The 24,058-nt window shown below is 43.1% G+C and overlaps 2 protein-coding genes across 2 annotated transcripts in view; both read left to right on the top strand.

Moving 5' to 3' along the window:
* LOC123246716 (sodium channel protein type 5 subunit alpha-like) overlaps nt 1–24,058 on the top strand; it is a 263,117-nt gene that overhangs the window by 49,074 nt on the left and 189,985 nt on the right. The gene's annotated exons all lie outside the window — the stretch shown is intronic.
* The window catches only part of LOC123231128 (sodium channel protein type 10 subunit alpha-like), a 51,163-nt gene that overhangs the window by 11,488 nt on the left and 15,617 nt on the right, over nt 1–24,058 (top strand). The window contains exons 5-11 of the mRNA XM_044657400.1: nt 2,320–2,670; nt 4,033–4,506; nt 8,541–8,675; nt 10,203–10,326; nt 15,786–15,940; nt 17,560–17,733; nt 19,852–19,974. Of these exons, the coding sequence (XP_044513335.1) occupies nt 2,320–2,670; nt 4,033–4,506; nt 8,541–8,675; nt 10,203–10,326; nt 15,786–15,940; nt 17,560–17,733; nt 19,852–19,974 (1,536 nt within the window). The remainder of the gene's footprint in view (nt 1–2,319; nt 2,671–4,032; nt 4,507–8,540; nt 8,676–10,202; nt 10,327–15,785; nt 15,941–17,559; nt 17,734–19,851; nt 19,975–24,058) is intronic.

The raw sequence follows: 24,058 nt of genomic DNA on the forward strand, positions 1-24,058 counted from the left end.
CAGTCTAGGTGGACGACCAGTGTACAGGTGGCATGGTTTGGGGAACAACTACAAGTCTATTATTCTGATCTTTATCATCATCACCAACACCATCATTGTCATCCCTGTTATTGTTACCACTAGAGTCCTTACTCCATCACCCTGGGGGAATATTAGAGAACTCCAGGCCTAAGAAATCCATTATGGATCCATGGCTCCCTCCCTTGCCCAACACATCACTGATGGATAGAAGCAGACATGCCAAGCCACTGATTCCATCCAGATGAGCCTTTATGCACTCCCCATCCAGCTCTACTCTCTAACTGATGCATTTGTCTGTCTAATTTTCTTAGAATCATCCCTTTAGAGCTCGAAGGCCTCACAAGGGTCATCATTATCCAAGCCCCTTAGTTTACAATTGAAGAAATTGAGGCTTTCTGAGGGAAAGTGGCTGGCCTATTCTCGGCCCTATGGGTAGAATGCGAGGGAGCTGGGGTCCCCTCTGGGACCACCCTGAGAGCTCTTCTCCCTTCCCTTCCCTGAGGAACGGTGTTGGGCCCTTTTTGTCTATGTATCTCACGGTACTCAGGGAAGGCTTTGTAGACAGATGTTGATGAGAATGAGAGGTTGAGGCTCAAAGGCACCTAAGATCCTCTGTCGTCCTTCATCGATGGCCCGTAGCTGTCCAGAGAGCCAGGCCTCAAGATTCTGAACTGTTTCTCCAGTCTCGGGGATGAGCTGGCTTTGACTCATCTACAAACTCTAGCCAGCTCCCTTTCCTTCTCCCCCAAACCACCTTGGACCCAAGGCACGTATTCACGAGAGAGCTGAGAACAGCGTAGTCAGCCGACCCTCATAATGCCCGGAACCCATGACTCTGTCCTTGTTAGCATAAAATTCAAACCCGAAACTTCGAAGTCAGAGGAACTCGATCCTCTACCTGCCCTTGGACACATTTTCTAAAAATTGACTGAATTCCAATCTACAAACATTTCTTAAAGGAATTCTCCAAGCAAGGCACCTTGGTCCTCGCTGGGGATGTAAAGGCAGAACCCAAAGTGCCTCTACCCAGCAAGAGCATACAATACAGACACGATATACAGGCAAAGGTAGACAAAGGAATTTTAAGAGGGAGACCAAGGACCAATGCTGGGAAGAACGAGAAGTCGGGACCTGAGCTGTGCCGGGAAAGCACCTGGGATTCCAAGGGGCAGAAGGGTGGAGGCGCTACCTTTGGGATATAAAGGACACTGTGGGCAAAGGTGCACAGGTGGGATGTCATAGGCAGAAAATAGGCTGTCTGCTGGCCAGATGGAAATAGAAATGAGTGTGTGAAAGGGAATAGTAAGAAATTAACTGGAAAGACAGGGACCCAAAGACTAAACACTTTAAAAAGCATAAGGGCAGCTAGGTAGTTCAGTGTCTAGAGCAGCAGGCCTAGAGACAGGAGGTCCTGGGTTCAAATTTTGCCTCAGACACTTTCTAGCTGTGTGACCCTGGGCAAGTCACTTAACCCAAACTGCCTAGCTCTTGCCCTTCTGTCTTAGAATCAATACTCAGAAAGTATTTTTAAAGCATATTTCAGCTGCCTAATACTCTCCTATAGGAATCTTTCCCCCACCCCCTCTTAATTCTAGTGTCTTCCTTCTTTTAATTCTTTCCTATTTATCCTGTATGTAGCTTGTTTTGTCTATTTTTTACATATTCTCTTCCCCATTAGACTGGGAGCTTCTTGAGGGCAGGGGCTGCTTTTTGCTCCTTTTTTTTTATCCCTTCTGCTTAGCATGGTGCCTGGCACATAGTAGGTATTTTATAAATGTTTACTCACTGATTTTTTTAAACCCTTACCTGCTATCTTAGATCAATACTAAGTATTGGTTCCAAAGTAGAAGAATAATAAAATACTAGGCAGTAGGGGCTAAGTGGCTTGCCTAGGATCACCCAGCTAGGAAATGTTTGAGGTCAGATTTGCACCCAGGACCTCCTCTCAATCCACTGAGTCACCATAACTGTCCTTTACTGATTGATTTTATTTGATTGCTTGTTTGATTAATAACAAAACTGACACTAATAAACCACATTAAGGCTTTCAAAGGGCCCTGTATATATCTATGATCAGCTATCATTACCTCCATTTGAAAAATGAAGAAACTGAGACACAGAGAGGCTAATGGCAGCTAAATAAGTAGCCAAGTAGGGATTTGGTCCCAGGTCTCAAAGTTCGAGTCTTGCTTAGCTCACTCTCTCTCTAGGGCAATTGCTTCCTTGGACCTTTGAATGGATGGTGAAGACACAGATGATCACTCTAAGTAATGCCCCTGCCTTTGTGCTTTTCCTCAGCTGAGGGTCTTCAAGCTGGCCAAGTCCTGGCCAACCCTGAATAATCTCATCAAGATCATCGGCAACTCTGTGGGAGCCTTGGGCAACCTCACCCTGATCTTGGCCATCATTGTCTTCATCTTCGCCGTGGTTGGAAAGCAGCTCTTTGGAGAGAGCTATGTGAAACTCCTCGATAAAAAGACCAATCAGCTGCCCCGTTGGCATATGCGTGACTTCTTCCATTCCTTTCTCATCGTATTCCGAATCCTCTGTGGGGAATGGATTGAGACCATGTGGGACTGTATGAAAGTGTCTGAGATACCTCTGTGTCTCATCGTCTTCTTAATGGTGATGGTGCTGGGGAACCTGGTGGTAAGTGGTGGGACTCCACTGGAGGTGGTGACTATACCTCCCGGGCTTCAAAATCGGGTCAGAAGGGTCCTAACACCTCTCTAGATTTCATCCAAATATTCACATCCAAGATCCCAATCAGTTCCTCTGTCCCTTTTAGAGATGAGGAAGCCATTGCCCAAGAGGAATAAAGAACCTGTCCTGGGCACCTGGGCCACTTCCTCTGACTCAAAAATAAATCCATCACTCTGATTGTTTGGGGGTCTCCATCCTCTGAAACCTTTCAGTGACTGCCTTAGACACGTCAGACTTCTTTCCTGACACTCTCTCCCTCTTGGCTTTGGGAAGGCTGTCCTTCCATGGTTCTTCTCCTCCCCCCTGATGGTTCCTTCTTGGCCATCTCTTCTTCAAGGCCCTCCTTACATAGAGATGCATTCACATTGACCGTGTCCTTCTTCTCCACAAAGGAAGCCAATTTTCCTGCGAGCTCTGAAATGTGGCGTCCAATACTAGTAACTATATTTCTGAGGTGATTATAATAAGAAGAATAATTAAGATCTCATCTTTCAGGTTTTGCCAAGTGCTTTACAAATATCACCTCGTTTGGTCCTCACAACAACTCTGTGAGGTAGGTGCTATAACTGTCCCCATTTTATAGCTGAGGATACTGAGGCAGACAGAGTTAAGGGGTCACACAGCTAGCCAGTGGCTGGAGACTTTACAGAATACTGCTGTCCTCAGCACACCACATTGCCTCCCTTGCCTCCTTTGCTCTCAGTTCAGACCTCTGATGACTAGGGTTCCACTGCTCAGCAGAATCATTAAAACGATAAAATTCTCAAACCAGTTATGCTACACAATATGGTAACTGGGCTGTCTGTCCTCTGGTCGCCTCTACTGTAATTCAGGCCAGACAGAGGGCAGGGAAGTCAACACCTCCCTCAGCCCAGACACTCAGCTTGCATTGGTATAGCCGAGTATCATTAAAATGAAGTGGAAGCTAGGAAGTCATAGTGGATAAAGTGATGGTCTTGAAATCAGGAAACCCTGAGTTCAAATGCAGCCTCAGTTACTTACTAGCTGTGTGACCCTAGCAAGTTATTTATCTCCTCTCTGCCTTTAGTTTCCTCATCTATAAAATGGGGGTAATCATAGCACCCACCTCCAGGTATTGTTGTGAGGACAGCCTAAGATGATATTTGGAAAGCACTTGGCACAATAAACACTCTAGAAATGTTAGCTATATTTCAGGGCATCTTCAGCTTGTAGCTGTCCTCACCAAGGTACTAGAGAGCCAAGGCAGGTGTTCTACAGACCTACAAATCCATGGCTGACTTGGAAAATGGTGACCCATCTGCTTCTCTCTTCTCTCCCCATTTCCAGGTCCTTAACCTGTTCATTGCCTTGCTGCTGAATTCCTTCAGTGCTGACAACCTCTCCTCGGATGACGATGGAGAGCTAAACAACCTCCAAATAGCCTTGGCCAGGATTCACAGGTTCATGCATTTCATCGTGCAGGCCATTCGGGATTTGGGGGGCAGAAGTTTCTGGATTTCCAAGGCCAGAAAGGAAAAACAGAAGGCCGTGGTGAAAATGGCCTTCTCGGACTCAGGGACCCTCAACCACATGGCTGCCCAGGCTCTCACCAGCGCTGGGAGCATCAAAGAGAAGGCGGCTCCCAATGGGCTGGCCTTGGAGCTGGCCGGCTGCCCTGTCGATGACCCTGGGAATCTTGTGACCAGCGGCACTGTGGAAATCTCAGTCCCTATGGCCATGGCCGAATCTGATCTTGAAGACGAAGAGGATGAGGATGAGGATGATCCAAGTATGGCTTTAGAAGCGGCCCCTCCGAAACAGGTGAAGACTCTGTAAAGTGACAAGGGCGAAATCTCTGTTCTTCTGTGCCAAAAGAATTTGTGGAATTCTTTTAAAAAAAAACTTGTGGAATGTTTTACCATTCCCTGAGTATAGTCAGGGGATGCAGTGGTTAGAGCACTGGAGTCAACAAGACCTGACTACACATCCAGCCTCTAACACTTCTCAGCTGGGTGACCCTGGGCAAGTCACTTAACTCCTATTGCCTAGTCCTTACCACTCTTCTGCCTTAGAACCAATATACAATACTGATTCTAAGATGGAAGGTAAGGGTTTTAAAAAAAGAATTGTTACAACTAACAGTTCCAAGGCAGAAGAGCAGTAAGGGATAGGTAATGGAGGATTAAGTGACTTGTACAGGGTCACACAGCTAGGAAGTATCTGAAGTCAGATTTGAACCCAGGATCTCCCATCTCCAAGCTTGGCACTCTATCTACCGAACCACCTAACTGCCCCTATTATTGATTATTATTAATATAACTACTCCTATTACCACTATTGTGTTCTCTCCAACACTGAGCTTAGTGCCTAGAATATGCAATAAGACAAGATTATAAAATATAGGGTGTGTGACTTCACCTGTTGGCAGGCAAAGTTGTGAATTTCAAGGGAGTCCCAAGAGATGAGGTTGGGGGGGGGGGGGCATGTCAAGGTGGGATCTGAAGCTCTACGAGTGAATGGGTTTGCCAAAGGAGAGAGTTGAGAAAAAACAGTGAAAGGCCGACCTTTGGGGATAATAACAATAATAATGACAACAACTAGCATTTATCATCACGTGGAAGCCATGGAAGGAGATAGGTACTCTTATTATCCACGTTTGACAAATGAGGAAACTGAGGCAGGCACAGGTTCTCAGTTCAGAATCACAGAGCTAGTAAGTACCTGTAGTAGGATTTAAACTCACGTTTGTTTGGTTTTTTTTTTAGAGTACTCTAGTACTCTATCACTATCCCACCTAGGTGTCATTCTTTAGAAATCACCTGCTATAAAGTATTAGGAAAAGATTATCTGGATTACAGGAAGGAGACCAAGAAAGAGGAAGAAATCAGAAAGGTAAAAGGAACACCCACAAAGTATTGGGTCTCTGTAGGTAAAGGGACAGAGGGAAGGAGTAGCGATGGTGGCAAGAGGAGCCAAGGACTGGAGAGGCCCAGAAATGGAGAATGAGAAAGGGTCTCGGTGGCCATCTAGGCTAACTCACACAGGAAAAGATCTCTACTAGAAAAACAGCCTGTGCTTGGAGACCTCCAAGGACGGTGAGCCCATCACCTTGAGATGAAAACAGCCCCCTCTCTTGGCTTTGGGACAGCTGTCATTGTGAGCAAGTTTAAATCCATCTCTGCAATTCCTACCCAGAGTTTCCAGTTCTACCCTCTTAGGCGAAGCAGAACAAATCTAATCCCTTCTCTACAGGACAGCCTTTAAAAAAACCTGAAGACGGCCATCTTGACTCCCTAAGGCTTCTTTTCTCCAAGCTATGAAGACCTCATTCTTTTAGCCGTAAGTCATGAATTCAAGGTTCTTCGCCTATGGTTGCCTACCTTGGACATTCTCCAGTTTATCAAGGTCATCCTTAGTCTGTAGGACAGAAAACCTGGACATAATATTCCTCATGAGAAAGTTGGACCAGGACAGAGCGTGGTGGAACCGTCCGCTCTTTTGCACTAGATCCAATGCCCTCTTCTAGGGCAGTCCCAAGGTCTCATTAGATGGAGAGCTGTTTCATCACCCAGCTGACTCCTCTTGAGCTTCCATTAAAAGCCCCCGTCCTGCTCAGGATGACTGCTGTCTATCCATGCCTCCCCCATCTTACATTTATGGAATCGATCTTGGGAACGCAAGGGAAAGCTTTTACATCTGTCTCTATTAAGTTCCATCTAATGAGATTCAGCCTAAGACTCTGGCCTGTCAAGAGTCTTTAGGAGGCTGCCTTTTGTCGTCCTGTTTGAGCCCTCCTCCGGAGGTTGGTATCGTCTCCCAATCCAAAGAACAGATCATCGATGCCTTTATCTAAATCGTTGATAAAACTTGTTAGGCAGCTTAGGGTCAAGCACAGATCTATGGGGTACCATGCTCGAAACCTCCTGCCATGCCAATAATGGACCACTGAAATACAGCCAACCAACTGTGAGTCCATCTTTGTTTTATTGTTGAATTTGTTTCTCTCCATCATCTCCCCAAGAATAGTATGGTAGAGAGAGCACTAGACCTGCAGACAAGAAGACTTGAATTCAAATCCTGCCTCAGATATTTATTAGCAATATGACCCTAGGCAAGTGATTGAGCTTCTGTCTGCCTCAGTTTCCTCATCTGTAAAATAGGAAGAAGAAGGGTTTTTGTGAGGAATAAATGAGATAATATTTGTAAAGTATCTTACAAACTTAAAGCACTAGCTATCATCACCATAGTACTTATCATTATCATTGTTATTATTATCATTTTATGAAAAGCTTTGTGAGAACCTGGGCAAACTATATCCACATAATTCCTTCAATTTACTTGTTTAGTCAAAGAAAAATGAGTTTCATTGGGCATGATGCCTTGAGGAAGCCAGGCTGGATCTTTGGAATAACCACTATCCTTCCTAGAGATTTACCAAGCATCTCTTCAAGTGGTTTTCCTAGCATTTTCCCCAGAATTAAAGCCCTCCCTGACCTCTAGTTTGCAGACTGTTCTCTTTTCTTTTTCGAAAATCAATGCATCTGCCCTTCTCCAGCCTTGTTCTACCTCTCCTGCTTTTCGTGATCTCTCAAAGATCATTGCCAGTGGCAGCCATATCTTCCTACAAAGGAGAATGAGATTCACCTGGGCCAGGCACTAGGGGACAGCCAAGAACCCTCTTACCATCTCTTTCCCCCAAAATAATGATCAACTCAGAGTTATTCTTTTTATTCCTCCATTTGCAGTATAAAAGTCAGCCTCCTTAGAAGAGGAAACAGAAACAAATGAAGATATCTCTTCCTTCTCTCTAATGTCAGTTATCAGGGTCTCATCCACCTCAAGCAAAAGGTCCAGTCATTTGTTAATCCTCTTTTTTCTCCCTAAGCCATTGGATTTGGTGACTAGGCAATCATCGATAACGTCAAGAGAACAGTTTCAGAAGAAAGCAGGATCGGGGTGGGGGGTCGGACTCTGAGAAGAGTGGCTAGTGAAGAAGTGAAGGCATCTTTTTCAAGAATCACTGAATCATAGGTTATATCCCTGACAGAGAGGGCTAGAGATAGACAGCAATACTGGCCAGTCTGGATCTGAAGCCCTCTGGTGAGTGACAGCTTACTACCTCCCAAGGAGCTGGTCAGCGACAGAGACAACAAGTATGTGATGGTAGCAAAGATGATATCAAAGGATCAGGGAAAGACTTTTGGAGCTTTCAGTTGGCCTGTGCATGTTGAAGCCAGATAGGAAGGAATCAGTGGAGAAGGAGAAAGTAAAGGCACCTGGGGAAAAAAGGATAAGAGCTAGAATAAAGTCTGGTTGGTGGGTAGAGGGGAATTCTTCTGCCTTCTTTAACTACCTCTGTGTTGGTGAACCTATGGCACGCGTGCCAGAAGGGACTGCTCCCTTCCCATCTCTACCTCACCTAAGGACATTTTTTCACATACCCACCCCTCTGCCCAGCAGCCCAATGGGAATTCTACCTCCCTCCCCTATCTGGGGTAAGGGGGCAGCTCACATGTGGCCTGAGGCTGTAGTTTGGGTATATGGTCTCTAAAAGGTTCACCATCACTGATCTACCTGTTGGCTCCACAGCCCATTTTTGATGTAGATGGGAATAGAATCTTGAGCACTGATAGAGGGGTGGGCTTTGACTTTCCCTTGAAGGAAGTCAAAGTGGAAAGTGTGAGTGATGATCTGAGAGGCTTTGTTGAGGGGGCAACGGCCTCCATCCTCACCTGTGCTTAAATCACTATTATATTAGAACTTTCTCTAAAGACTGAAACCCAAAGGAGCTGGGATCACTGATCCATCAGGGCAGACCCCAAAGGTGAATGACCTTTAGGCTTCTCTCCCATTAGGAAGTCCCCCTTCAAGAAAAAAGAAGACCACAGGAAAATAACCATCAGCCCGTGTCTGAGACCTCTTCTGAAGACTTGGCCTTGTACCTGGATAAACAATGGAAGGATACCCAATCAGGTGGCAGTCCCGCAGAGGTAACATTGAATTCCTTGGCACTGTGGCTGAAGGTTGACCAATTTGGCAGTCTGACCCCAGGGCTATTTAATATTCTGCTTCCCTTCATTAAGAAGGGGCACTGGGCAAAATGGGTTGCCCATGGCCAGTAGATTTCAGTTCATCTTAAGAGACAGAAAACAGATTTGAACCTCAGCAGAGCTTTGGTGCTAGCTTATACTCAGGAGCTGGGCTTGGGGAGGGAGTAAGGGCATTAAAGAATGAGGACATGGGAGGGGGTAGCACTGAGAATATTGGACTTTTGAAGACACAAACAAGGAGAAACCAAGGCCAGTGGTCAGATCTGGAGATTTTCCTCTTGCCTCTCTTCACCCATGCCTTCCTTTTACCTAAAAATCAATTAACCAATCAACAAACCTTCATTTACTGCCTACTGTGTGCTGGAGAGAAAATGGCAAAAATGAAATAAATAGATCCTGTCCTCAGGAGTCATGTGAGGAGGGACTGTAAAGAGGCATATTAAAGACACTGACCAAAAAAGGGCATGTTCATGATACAAGACTATACCTATATAAGTATATTAAGACATAATAATGGGCAGATTAATGGCATAAATATATACGTGGGTAATAAGGAGTATATTAAAGATACATATAATAATAGGCATCGATGGTAGAAAGATAGATATATATGTGCAACAAAAAGTATACTGAAGAGACAATGTCTATATTAACAGATGTAAAGCTATCTATTATATATATGGAACAAAAACTACATTAAAGATACATCCAAAGTTGATACAGGGTAACCTTAGAGGGGAAGATTCTAGCGGTTCCCAAACTTTTTTGGCCTACCACCCCCTTTCCAGAAAAAAATATTACTTAGCCCCCTGAAAATTAATTTTTTTTATTTTAATAGCACTTAATAGGAAAGATAAATGCACCTGTGGCCATCACTGCTCCCCCTGGATCGCTGCAGCACCCACCAGGGGGCGGTGGCGCCCACTTTGGGAATCACTGATGTAGAAGGTGCCTCCTCAGCTGAGGGAATCAATCACAAATGTTTATAAAGATGACACTTTTGTGCTAAGTGCCGGGTATACAGATAAGAGAAAGAAAGATCTTCCCTGCCCTCAAAGAGCTTGCAATCTAAGGGGGAGGGGAGGGACAAGACACAAAAGGAAAGTGAAAAGGGAGGGTGAAGAAAGTGTCTGGGGGAACCAGTGTTGCAGGTGTGGAATAAGGAGCTTTCTGGGTTTCCGAGTCCTCTGGAAATGGGGCCTATGGGAGAGGTTTTTGCTCAGATCTCTAATCAGAGGGGCAGAGCCATTGGAGGGTTCTGGAGGGATGTGAGAACAAAAGTGATGCATTCCTGGTGCTACTGAGACCAGGCTCTGTCACTTGCCCCTTGTGTGGTCTCTCCTCCCTGTGCCTCACCTGCTTCCTGAAGGAGTTGTGCTAGCACATCTCAGAGGAGCTTTTCTCCTCCTGGGCTCTCTGGCCACAAGGCGAGCATGGGATTGGCCATTCTGTGCTTTTGTCCTGCAGAAAGGAGATGTCACAAGTTGCTCTGAAGGCAGCACCGTGGACATCCCTGATCCGGAGACAATACTAAAGCAGATCACAGATCTCAGCGAGGACTTAGAGGAGCCTGATGATTGCTTCACAGAGGGTCAGTAATTGCTTTCATTTGACTACCTGCCTCGCCTGGGAGGGAGTCTTTTCTCTTTGATTTCTCTTGCTCTTGGGTTTGTTCCAGTTTGTGGAGGGAAGGTTAATTACAAGCCATCAGAAACATACCTTCAAGCACTGGCCAGCTCCCTTCTTATTACCATCAAAAAGCTGCTAATCTCCTGCTCTTACTCAGTGCTAAATTGGGCATCAAACCTAGAAAATGACACAGACACAGAAAACTTCCCTTCTGATCCAGGTGCATGAGCATGGTGCTAACATGCCTGGGGTACCAAGATCAAAGGGAGCCCCAACTTTCTCCAGTTTCTTGAGCCTGCTTATACCCTCCCATCAGCTGGGATGTCCAAACTCCTGGGTTTCTTTGGCCTCTGGCTTAGCAAGCTTATGCCACAAAATAATGACATGGAAGAGATATTTAACAAGGACTCTAACCTGTGAGACAATTCGCAGCTCCATAATAAGCGTGTTGACTCAGTAAAGATCGAAATACCAAGCATATGGACCATCAGGGGAATCAGCTCATCAACAATTAATTATCTCAATAGACTCCCATTTAATGAAAGCAGATCACTTAATAATGATGCTAGAAATATAAGACGTACAATTAGTCATCTGAAGACATAAGCGCTGAGTTATAAGTCCATACCTCTCTCTCACACTCAGAAGAATAGGCTTTGACATAAGTCATCTCAACACCTCTCAAGAGGAAGAACAGAGCTGGAGGATGGCTTGGTGGGGAAGGAGGTGATGAGAAAGAGGAGAGGAAAGAAGACAGAGACAGAGACAATTTGTTCTGTGAATCACTGAATTTTAGAGTTAGGAAGGACCCAAGAGGTCATTTAATGCGACTTAGATCTTAAAAAGCCTCCCTATGACAAATTCGACTCGGAGTCATCCAGTCTCTGTTTGAAGACCTCTAAGGAGGGGGAACCATTTCAGGAGGGAGCCCGCTCTTCTTCTGGTTAGCTATGGCATAGTCAATGGAGTGCCACATTTGGGATCAGGAAAAGCCATCTTTGTGAGTTCAAATCCAGCTTCAGACACCTATTGGCTGTGTGACCCTGAGCAAGTAACAACCCTATTTATTTCAATTTTGTCATCTGTGAAACGAACTGGAGAAGAAAATGACAAACTACTCTAGTATCTTTGCCAAGAAAACCCCAAATGAGGTCATGAAGAGTTGGAAATGATTGAACAACAATCCTCAAGAAGTTGGGTTTTTTTTCCCATTGACATCTAGTTTAAATTGGACTACTTGTAATTTCCCCCCATTACTCTTGATCTGACCTTGGGTCCAAGAAGAACAAAACTCCCTTTTCCTCATGACTGTTCTTCAGACACATGCAGACAGCTCTCCTATCCTCCCTGAGACTTCTCTTTTCCTGGTTAAACATTTCTACTTCCTTCTACTCATTCTCACAATCCCAAAATTTGACTAGTTGTCTTTGTCTGGATGCTCTCCATCTCGTCATTGTTCTCAAAATGTAGTGCCTAGAATTGAACCCTGAACTTTCAATGTTGTCTAACGAGGGCAGAGTACCGCAGAACTATTATCTTACTTCAGGCAGCTATGCCTCTCTTAATGGAGACCAAAATCAAAGTAACATTTTGGTTGCTATGTTACAGCATTGACTCATATTGGCCTTGCAATCCACTAAGACCCCTAGAACTTTTTTCAGACAATCCACCATGTAATTATGCCTCCCCCATCTTGTGCTTGTGAAGTCAATTTCTTGGGCACAAGTCTAAGACCTTACATTTATCCCTTTTAAATTCCATCTTATTCCATTCTAGCCTGCCAAGATCTTTTTTGGATCCAGACTTTGTCATCTGATGTGTTGGTTATCACTTCCAACTTCATGTCATTTGCAAATTTGATAAGTACAACATCTGTGCTCTACTCAAGTCAATGGTAAAAAATGTTATGGTAACCAGACCAAACATAGATCCCTGAGGTATTCCACTGGAGACCTCTTGACATGTTGACATTAAACAAGTATATCAACTAGTTCTGAAACCACCAAATTATACAAATTATACTCTTTTCTAGCCCATGCCTCTATCTTTTCCACAAGAATCACACAAAAGATTTCATCAAATGATTTGCTAAAATCTAGGTAAAATATATCTATAGAATTCCTTGATCTATGAGTTTATTACTGTCCAAACCAGATAAATGAGGTTAGTCAGGCATGACCTACTCTTTTTTAAATTAAATTTTAATTTTTTTATTATCAAGCAGTCATCATCTTTTTTTAACCCTTAACTTCTGTGTATTGGCTCCTAGGTGGAAGAGTGGTACGGGTGGGCTACACGAGTCAAGTGACTTGCCCAGGGTCACACAGCTGGAAAGTGTCTGAGGCCGGATTTGAACCTAGGATCTCCCATCTCTAGGCTTGGCTTTCAATCCACTGAGCTACCCAGTTGCCCCCAGTTATCATCTTGACCTATTCTTTTTTTTAATTTTTAAGTATTTTTCCATGGTTACATGATTTGTGTTCTCTCCCTCTCCTCTTTCCTTCCCCCTTCCAGGGCTAACAAGGAATTTCACTGGGTTATACATGTGTTATCATTTGATACCTATTTCCATATTATTCATTTTTGTGACAGAGTCATCTTTTAAAACCAAAACCCCAAATCCTATATCCATATAACCAAGTGATAAATCATATGCTTTTCTTCTGTGTTTCTGCTCCCACAGTTCTTTCTCTCAATGTGGGTAGCGTTCTTTCTCCTAAGTCCCTCAGGGTTGTCCTGGATCATTGCATTGCTATTAGTAGCAAAGTTGATTACATTTGATCGTTCCACAATGTTTCAGTTTCTGTATACAATGTTCTCCTGATTCTGCTCATTTCATGCCACATCAGTTCATGAAAGTCTTCCCAGTTCATATAGAAATCAAGTAATTCATCATTCCTTATAGCACAATAGTATTCCATCATCATCATATACCATAATTTGTTCAGCCATAAAAATCGAGGGACACTCCCTCATTTTCCAGTTTTTTTGCCACTATAAATAGCATGACTATGAATATTTTTGTACAAACATTTTTCATTATTATCTCTTTGGGGTACAAACCTAGTAGTAGTATTGCTGGATCAAAGGACATGCACTCTTTTGAATACCTTTGGGCATAATTCCAAATTGCCTTCCAGAATGATTGGATCAGTTCACAACTCTACCAACAATGCATTAACGTACCAATTTTGCCACATCCCCTCCAAAATTTATTATTTTCCTTTACTATCATCTTGGCCAGTCTGCTAGGTGTGAGGTGGTATCCAGAGCATTTTGATTTGCATGTCTCTAATCAGGAGGGATTTAGAACATTTTTTTTCATGTGATTATTGATAGTTTTTATTTCTTCATCTGAAAACTCTCTATTCATATCCTTGACCATTTGTCAATTGGGGAATGGCTTGATTTCTTGTACATTTGGCTTAATTCCTTACATATTTGAAAAATTAAACTTTTTGTCAGAAAATTTTGTTATAAAAATTCTTTCCCAGTTTGTTACTTCCCTTTTAATTTTGGTTGCATTGGTTTTGTTTGTACAAAACCTTTTTTTATTTAATATAATAAAAGTTATTCATTTTGTATCTTGTATGTCCTCTCTCTTGCATGTTATTAAATTCTTCCCTTTCCCATAGATCTGACAGGTTTGCTAGTCTATGTTCCCCTAATTTACTTATAATTTCTCTCTTTATATTTAAGTCATTTACCCATTTTGAATTATCTTGGTATAGGGTATGAAATGTGGATCTAAACCTTATTTCTTCCATACTGTCTTCTGATTTTCCTAGCAATTTTTGTCAAATAGTGGATTTGTGTTCCAAAAACTGGGATCTTTGGGTTTATTAAACTCTAGTTTGCTGAGGATCTTGATCTACTCTTGATGAATCCACAATGATGCTTTGCAATCCCTGCTTCCTTATCTAAATAGTCCCTAATCCTTTCTTTAATAGTCCTTTTTGCAGTTCCCTTACTAATCAAAGCCAACCTCAGTGGCCTATGATCTTCAGATGCTATTTTCTTCCCTTTTTTGAAAACTGCAACAGTTTTCTTCTCTAAGTTCTTGGAAGCCTTTCACATTCTCTAGGATTTTCGACATGTTGCAGACAGTGGCTTACCAATCATGGCACCTGAGGATGCTCCTTCTCTAAATTCACTCAGGGAAGCTGAGTACTCTTCTACTAATACCATACTTGCCTTGGGCATCAACAACCTTTCAGACATCTTTGTCTTATCCTTTCCTGTCTAAAGGAGTATTCTTGGCAGAGAGGATAGGAGCAAAATTTAGAGTGAGTAGTTCTGATTTCTCTCTGTTGTCCATTACCATCCAATCCACTGATAGCAGTTGTCCTGTCCTTTTTTGATCCTCCTCTTTTCTCTGATATCTGTTTTCTTTTGTTCTCCTTAGCTATCTCCTCCAGCTTCAGCCCATTCTTGATGTTAGTGCTCCTGCCATGGTCCCTTGCCATGCTCTATTACTGTGCTCATTCTCATTTCCTAGTCACGTCTTTTAAAAATCTTGGTTACTTTGTGAGTTTCTCTGATCTCTCATCAGTATCTTCGGTAACCTCTTAGTTTTCCTCCTTTTCAGTCCTGATTCTGTCTGTAGCTTCAAAATTTCATTCTGATATGAGTTTCCCACCTACCTGAGTTTTCCTGTAGAATTTTTGTCCATGGAATCCTAAGGTCAAGAGCTACCAGGATAGACTTTGAGATCAATGATCCTATAACCTGTGAGATCATGAAATCTGTCGTGTTTAATCTATAAGGAACCTTATCAATCAGAAAAACAAGTGACCTGTCCAAGCGAATGAAGGATAGGTCTAGGACTCAACGCATCAAATGATAATTCAGCATCATTAAGGCAGGCACTGAGCTAGGGGTTGAAATCGCAAAGACAAAAATGAAAAACAGCTCCTGTCCTCAAGGAGTCTACGTTCAACTGAGAGGATTTATATGTACATGGATAAGTGGATGCAAAACATACACAAAGACATTTCACAAGGCAGAGAGCATGAAGAACCAAGAGGATCAGGTATGGTCTTGCGTCAGAGGTGGCACTTGAGTTGTGCCTGGAAGAAAGATGGGGCTTGGGATAATAGAAGGAGCTAAATTTGGAGTCAGAGGACCTGGCTTCCTACCACCGATGTGACCCTTTCCCTTGGCCTCAGTTTCCTTATCTGTAAAAGGAGGTTGAACTAGATGACTTCCAAGGGCCCTTCCAACTCACATCTATGATCCTATGGGTTGTAAGAGGGTGAGGCGAGAAAGGACTGGGACCTATCTCCTCTGAGAGTGCTTGCTGAGCATGGCATCCAGAGTATCTGAATCCTGGTAGTGGGTAATGAAGCAAGGAGTGGGAAGTGGACAGATTGTCTGGCTGCCATGTTGTGTGTACCACTTCAATGCCCCCTTTTCTTCCAGACTGCATTCGTCGATGTCCGTGCTGTGAAGTGGACACAGGAAAGTTTCCTGGATCTCTCTTCTGGAACCTGAGAAAAACCTGTTACCGTATTGTGGAGCACAACTGGTTTGAGAGTTTTATCATCTTCATGATTCTGCTGAGCAGTGGGGCCCTGGTAATTGGAGCTTTGAATTGAGAGCAAAGGAGGCAAAGGGAGGCGATGCGGTGTGCTGAGGACAGCACCATTCCCTGAAGTCAGATGGAATCAGTTACCAAGCTTTTATTGAGCAGATGCCTGTGCCAGGCAATAGCCCAAGTGCTGTAGCTAAGAAGACAAAAACAAAACAATCTCTGCCTTCCTAGAACTTATATTCTAACCCAGAAGATGGGAAGGGAAAGGAAGGCAAAAAGCATTTATTAAGCACCTACTATGTGCTGTGTGCTATGTAAAGCACTTGACAAATCATACCTTATTGATTTGACAACAACCTTGTGATGTAGATGCTATTATCACCATTTTACAGTCAAAGAAACTGTTTGAAAGAAACAAATAGAAGTTTCTTTAATGAAGTCAGGCAGTTCTGGATATTTGGTCATCTGAGCCATTCACCAATGCCCAATGCTCCTCATACATTTGCAATGAGTCCAGTTTCCTTTCTGGAATGAAAATGTAGAACCAGGAGAAAAAAGGGATGGGCCAGTCCCATAGCAAGAATGAAAAATGGTCAGTACATAGTCCATCAATATCTGTCCACTCATTGTCCAGATGACTAGAAGGCAGTCCTCAGTATATCCTTACTATTAGCTGAGTGACCCAGGGCAAGTCCTTTCACCTCTGTGTCCATGCAATTCTTAAAAACTGTGAATTCTGTTAGTTAAAGAGGAGCCACCAATCTCAGTCAGTGCCCAGAACATGGGAAGCAGCCCTTATGGAGAATTACAGGAAGTGGAATCAAGAGCAGCATAGGATAAGAAGGCACAGAGGAGTTAAGATTTGCATTGAGAGGAGTAAAGCCCCGACTTATTAAAGCATCAGAATTTTGGAGCCAGCTCCCTGTAAACCAAGAAGCTTGCAATCCTTCATAAACTCCTTTTGGCTCATTTCCAAAATCTGAGACAACTTAAGAAAGGCAGCCTAAGCACAATGGAAAGGATAATGGGTTTGGAGTCAAGGGACCTATGTTCAAGTCCTGCCCCACATACTTATTACCATTGCGACCACAGGCTTCATCTCTTTCAGTTTCCTCTTCTGTAAAATGGGAGGATTAGATAAAATGGCTTTGAAGGACCCCTCTTAGATCTATGATCCTATCAGGAGTCATGACCAAGGTAGTGTGGGGTCCCCTTCTCAGAATGCTTTCAAATTCATCAAATAAAATGTGTAGGATTACAAAGGAAGTACATTATGTTAAAATAGAATTATCCCAAAACATTATTAAACCAAGTTCCAAATCCCGAGGTTAAGAACTCCTGGATCCTGTGAAAGGTTCTTTTTTTGGTTATCTGCAGGACTCCCAGGATGGTTTAAAGGGGAGCATTTATCCCATCCAGTTCTCATATAATGGCCATTTTGCACCCGAACGGAAACAAATACATACATACATTCATACACAGATGGATGTGCCTATGTTAACACACATATACAGTATGTATGTATGTATGGAGGTGGGGGATAAGCAGGTTAGTGACATCCTAGAAGGCCTTTAGAAAAGATGAGAGCCAGGAGCTCCTAGCCCTCTGGCCCCCAGAGATGCTCTGGACGGGCACGATCCTATCCCACTCTCTTCATTCCAGGCTTTCGAAGACGTTAATCTGGAGGAGAGGGCCACGGTGAAAGCCATCCTGGAGTTTGCTGACCGCGTCTTCACTTATATCTTTATCCTCGAGATGCTGCTGAAGTGGGTGGCCTATGGCTTCAAGACCTACTTCACTAATGCCTGGTGCTGGCTGGACTTCCTCATCGTGGATGTGAGTCCTGCCTCGTGGACCCTCTTCTCTCGTGAGTTGGGTGGCAGCAGCCTATGGCACAGAAAGGCTGCTAAGCTAGGCACAAGCGAAGGGGCTCCTGTTCTGGCCCCCACGGCATCTCTAGGGACAAAGGAGAGCCTCTGGAGCTTGCTGAGGCAGGGAACAATGGCGGCTCTCTAGAGCATCTGAGGTAGTGTTGCTCCCTTGTTTCCTTGTTCAAAGAGAAATTGAGAGCCCTTGTGCTTCCCATTGCCTTTCCAGAGGCCTTGGAATGCCGCTGCTCAACGCAAAGACCTCCCAGGAGGTTCTGTACTGCTGTTCAGTGCCATGTTTTCCATTTGGAAAGTTTTGGTGGGTGGGAAATCGACACCATGACTGCAGAGAGAACTCTGCCACGGGAGCTGAGAAACTCCAAGGCTGGGGACTGGAACCCTTGTCAACTGTGCCAATAAGCAAATTGAGGAAGAAGCCCATGTACTTACAGACGGCTTTGCAACCTAGCACACAGTGATCGTGAATGATAAAATTCCAGGGTCCCAGCAGGAAGGGGCCTTAGAGACCCCTTCATTTCTGCTCTTGTTCAGTCATCTTGGGCATGTCCGACTCTCCATGAACCTATTTGGGGTTTTCTTGGCAAAGTTACTGGAGTGATTGGCCATTTCCTTCTCCAGCTCATTTGGTAAAAAAAAAAAAAAAAAAAAAAAAGAACCTCCAGCCCAGGAGGAAATGGGGAAGGGAAAGGATTTGCCTAGGGCCGTCCAAGTAGTGTGGGAGACACAGATTCTCAAGTTTCACATCCAGAATCAAAGGAGAATCAGCAAAGTGCTTCTCATGTACCCAGCTCAGTGCTTCAGGGTGAAAGGATCACAAAACCATTCATTGTCAGTAATGCTAGAAACCTCAGAGGACCTCTCTCTAGCTCTACCCCAAACTGAAATATCCCTGGGTCTGCCTGAAGACCCCCAGGGAGGAAGAACACCCTCCTATCTCCAGAGGTGCTCCATCTGGAGAGGTGTAATCAGTAGGTATTTCTTGCTTACTGGAGACTCAATCCACCTCCCTGCATCTTCTATCCTTTCCTGGAATCCTTCCTCTACCAGCCATATTGGAGATACCTATCAGGTCCCCTCCATGTTTTTTTCTTCTCCATATTAATCCCCCTCCCAAGTTTGTTCATCTGATCCTCTTATGGGATATTCTGCAGCCCTCCCTTTGCCCTCCTGGTCACTTCTTCTGGATGCTCGCTAGCTTGTTAAATTAATTTAAACATCTACTATGTGCTAGACATTGTGCTAAGGATTGTTACCAAAAGATAAGTCAAAAACGCTTCCTTCCCTCAAAGAGCTGACATCCTAATGGAAGAGACAACATACTAACATCTGTGTCCAAACAAGATGCCTGTAGTATAAGCCTGGAAGGGCTGGGCACTGAAAAAAGCTTCTTGAAGAAGTGGGATTTCAGCTCGAATTTGAAGGAAGCCAAGAAGCACAGAGGAGCAGGGGGGAAATCGCACTCGAGATTTGTGTCTGACCAGAGAACTCGCTAAAATCCAAATTTGGGGCTGTCCAAATGCAAAGACCTTTTCACATGACATGTTTGTCATTCATGTCTTGTTCATCCTATATTTTTGGAAAGTTTATTTTTTGAGCCCAAGTTTCAAACTTTCCATTTGTCCCTAATAGGTTGCATTTCGTTAGATTCAGCACAAAGTTGAATTTTTTTTTTGAGTCCCTGCCCTGGAACAGGGGTATGCTGGAGCCAGATCACCCCAGCTCATCAAGTCAAATTGTTGAATATTCAAGGGGAACATTTATCCCTCAGAAATCAACAAATGCTACAATCTAGGGCTTGATTTATTGTTTTTTAATTGTCTAGGCTTAAGAAAGTGATGGAAAGTTAACAATGAAGATCAGATTTGAAAGTGGGTCTTGGATACCTTTTGTTCCCCCAAGATCCAATTAAACATTGACTAGCCCACCTCTGCCTAGCATGCACTGGGTTCACTCTTGCTCTTAATTCTGTGAAGTTGGGGTGTTTTTCTCTTTGTGAAGAAAACTAATTCAAAGCACCAATTCTGCTCACAACATGACCTTCTGTAACTTTTCTACCTTCATTCAGGTTTCGATGATAAGCCTCATAGCAAACACACTTGGCTACTCTGAAATGGGTCCCATTAAATCCCTCAGGACACTCCGAGCACTGAGACCCTTGAGAGCACTGTCACGATTTGAAGGCATGAGGGTAAGGCCAAAATGGTAAAAAAAAAAAAAAAGAAAAAAATTGTCTCCATTCCCTATCATTTGAAATCCATTTTTCCTTTCTCTGGGGTTCATAGAATAAGAATTAGAATAGCCCTTATAGACCAATAGGTCTGATTCCCTTCATTTTACAATGAGGAAACTAATCGTCATAGAAATAAAGTGACTGATCCAGGGTCACACAAAAAAACCAGGTGGGATTTGAAAACAGACCTTCAGACTTCAAATCCAGCACTCTTTCCATTGGGTTTTTATTGACACAAGACAAGTTTGATACAGGAAATATTGCCTATCTTAATCTAGGTAAGATTCCCAATCTCCCTTGGAGAGAAAGAGTCATCCAAATGGAAAATGTTTAGAAGAATTTCCTAGTCTCTGTCCAGATATCCCCATCAAGTGGATATTCCTTTAAAGTAGATATAAAGGATATTCCTTTAAAAAGGAAAGGCCCTTTTTAAAATTAAAATGAACATATGAATAAGAGTCCACCCCATAGCTGAGCATCCTCTCACTCCTTAAGAGTCTTTTTTTTTTAATATTTAAACCCTCACCTTCCATCTTAAAATCAATACTGCAGAAGAGTGATAAGGGCTAGGCAGTAGGGGTCAAGTGACTTGCCCAGGGTCACACAGCTGGGAAGTGTCTGAGGCCAGACTTGAACTTAGGACCTCCCGTCTCCAGGCCTGGCTCTCCATCCCCTGAGCCACCCAGCTGCCCCCTCCTTAAGAGGCTTGATTCATCCAGGTTTGACATTCCCATGATTCATGGAATTGCTAGCTTTGGTTCTGGGTATGTCTTTTGGATGTCTCCAAAAATCAACTGATAAAAGATGAATTCAATAGATGAGAGGCTGCATGGTGTAGTTGGACCTGGAGTAAAAATCCTGCTTCAGTGACTAATTAGCGGTATTGTTGGTGAGTCTTTTCAGTCCTGTCTGACTTTTCATGATCCCATTTTGGGATTTTCCTGGCAGAGATACTGGAGTAGTTTGCCATTTCTTTCTCCAGCTTCATTTTACAGATGAGGAACTGAGGCAAGAAATGTCAAGTGACTTGCTCAGGGTCACACATCTAGTGTCTGAGGCTGGATTTAATTTCATGAAGAGGGGGTCTTCCTGGTTCCAACACCGATGCTCCATCTGCCCCACCACCTAACTGCCTTCCCCAGCTGTATGATCCTGAGCAAATCACTTGACCTGCCCAAGCTTCAATTTCCTGATCTGCAAAATGGAGATGCTATTTGTAGCACCCACTTCCCAGAGTTGTTAGGAGAGTCAGATGAGATAATATATGGGGAGCATTCTGCAAACCTTAAGATGCTCTATAAAGGCTAGCTCTTAGGATGCTGACAGTGCCTACATCTTTCTGAAAAAGAATACACTAGAAACTTCTTGAGATAAGACTATCACCGAATCTCCCGGGCCCTGTGGGAAGAGCCCCTTTGAGGGGATTCCAAGATGTACCCCTATTATAGTCAATCTCATGGCAATAATTTAGCGGAGCCCCAGCGTGTTTACCTTAAGGACCATATCCAAGAACTGACCAAATGGGAGCTGTTCCATCCAACAGCCTCTTAACAAATCCTCTCTCCAATCCATACTACATCGTGCCAGCAAAGGAATCCCACTAGCGATGTTACTCCATTGCTGCAGAATCTTCAATAGCTCCCTGTTGCCTGTAGGACAAATTCCAGTTTCCTCACCCTGACTCTAGAGGCCCTATATAACATCGCCCCACCTAACCTGTACAGTCTTACCTACTTCTACTTCCCTGAGTCCAGCACGGTCCAATCCTAGCAGCACTCATTAAATACCTTCTCGGTGCCCTTGCACATGTAGCCAACGATGCCTCCAAAGTGGGTTGCTGCTGCTGCCCCTAATGTTCCCTCTCGCTTTCCCCCTGCATCATCTTTATCCCTGCAGAGGTTACACAGGCAATGGGGAGCAGAGCCAAGATTCCAGCCCTCACCTTCTGGTTCCCCGGGGCGGCTCTACTTCTTCTTCATCTTAAGGGGGCAAGGGGCAGCTCTCACTGACACAATTCTTTCTGAATTCATATTTTTCACTTTTATCCAATAAAAAGGTTTTTTAAAGTAGCTTTATTGAATCTCCAGGCTTGAATCAAGTAGTCCTTTGTTAAGGAGATAATGCCGAAAACATGTCGCAAATCTTAAAGCACTATATAAATGTCAGCTCTGGCCAGGGTTATGATTACTTGGGTAGGTCCTAGCTGCCAAACTTCCAAAATGGCTGGTTTCTCTCTATGCTATACTGTAATGTGGAGCTGAACTAGCCTATTGCCCGACCTCCAGAATTCCTGCCATAATTGTTGGTTACAAGAGCGAAATGTAGCAATAATCACAAAAACTATAATTATAAACCTTAGAGGGTGTAGAGTACACATATTGGTGGGCAGGCATACGTCTGGGTGAGAATGTGTGCTAGAGGAGAATTACAATCACAGGGCTAAATCTCTGCATTTGGAGTAGGGACAGACCTGAGTTCAAATCCTGAATCTGATCCTTACTATCTATGCTACCTTGGGCTGGTCACTTGATTTTTCTGTGCCTCAATTTCTCATTCATAATAATGTGTAAAGTAGCCACCTCCTGGGCTCTGGTGAGGCTCACATGAGAGAATGTAAAGAAAGTGCTTTTCCAATGTAAAAATAGCAGAGACAAAAATGGCAGCTGCAGTTACCATGATCTATCAGTTGTGTTATTTGCTACCTGGGAGCTCGAAGGACACTACCAAATTCCATGTTGGGGTTGGTTATAACAAAACAAGGGTCCAAAGCGTGCATGTACGTGTGTGTGTGTGTGTGTGTGTGTGTGTGTGTGTGTGTGTTTTCAGCCAATCTGTGAAATAATTGTCTGTCCTTGCATCTTAGCAATTATTGCCATTTGCATTGCGCTTTAAATTTTGTGAAATGCTTTACATATGTTGCCTCATTTGAGCCTCCCAGCAATCCTGTGATGTGGGCAATGTACACAGCGTAATCTTTTTCTTTCTTTTAATTTTTTTTTCAAATTGAAGAAACTGAGACTCAGAAAGGTCAATCTATCTGTCCAGATATATCCAGATAGAAAAATCTATCCAGAATTATTTTGCTAAGTGGGCTGAGACAGGATTTGAACTGGGGGTCTTCTTTATCCTAGGGAGAGTATTTTGAATCCATTCCCAACAAATGAAACCCAATCCTTTTTCTTTTTTTTTTAACCCTTTCTTTCCATCTTAGAATCGAAGTATTGTTTCCAAGGCAGAAGAACAGAAAAGACTAGGCAATGGAGATTAAGTAACTTGCCAAGGGTCACACAGCTAAGAAGTGTCTGAGGCCAAATCTGAACCCAGAACCTTCCAGATTCAGGCTTGGCTTTCTATCCACTGAGCCACCTAGTTGCCCCCTGCCCAGTCACTTTACTAAAAAACCCTGAGGAAAAACAATTCTGCAACTGCAATGTGTCTCTAATCCCACAATCTAATCATCTTAAGAGACAGAAAATCATTCTCTTGTCCAATTAGCTCAATTTCTTGTATTACTTGTCCATTCTTTATTTTTATTATTAACTTATTTATTTACATTCCCAGGTGCCTCCCTCCCTTCCTCTCCTCCCTGACCAAAAAGAAGCATATATAAACTCCCTCTTTCATGTTTCTATTTATCAGTTCTTCATGAATCATGTAACCATGGAAAATGTTTCTTAATTAATCAATTAAATAAAATTGGGAAAATATATATATATATAAAAGAAAATAAAACAGTTCCAGGTCTATTTATCAGTTCTTTCTCTAGAGGTGGACATTCACAAGTTATTCTTCAAACATTCAGTCTACAGCTGGATATTAATGTTCTACTTGTTTCACTTTTCATAATTTCATGTAGATCTTTAGGATTTTTTATTTCTTTTTTTTACTTTTTATTTTATTTTATTATTTTTTGGTTTCAGTATTTGATTTTATTTAATTGATTAATTAAGAAAATTTTTCCATGGTTACATGATTCATGTTCTTTCCTTCCCCTCCTCCACCCCCCTCCGATAGCCAATTCTACTGGATTTTACATGTGTCA

The sequence above is a fragment of the Gracilinanus agilis genome, chromosome 1, assembly GCF_016433145.1.
Source record: "Gracilinanus agilis isolate LMUSP501 chromosome 1, AgileGrace, whole genome shotgun sequence".
NCBI classification, from domain to species: domain Eukaryota; kingdom Metazoa; phylum Chordata; class Mammalia; order Didelphimorphia; family Didelphidae; genus Gracilinanus; species Gracilinanus agilis.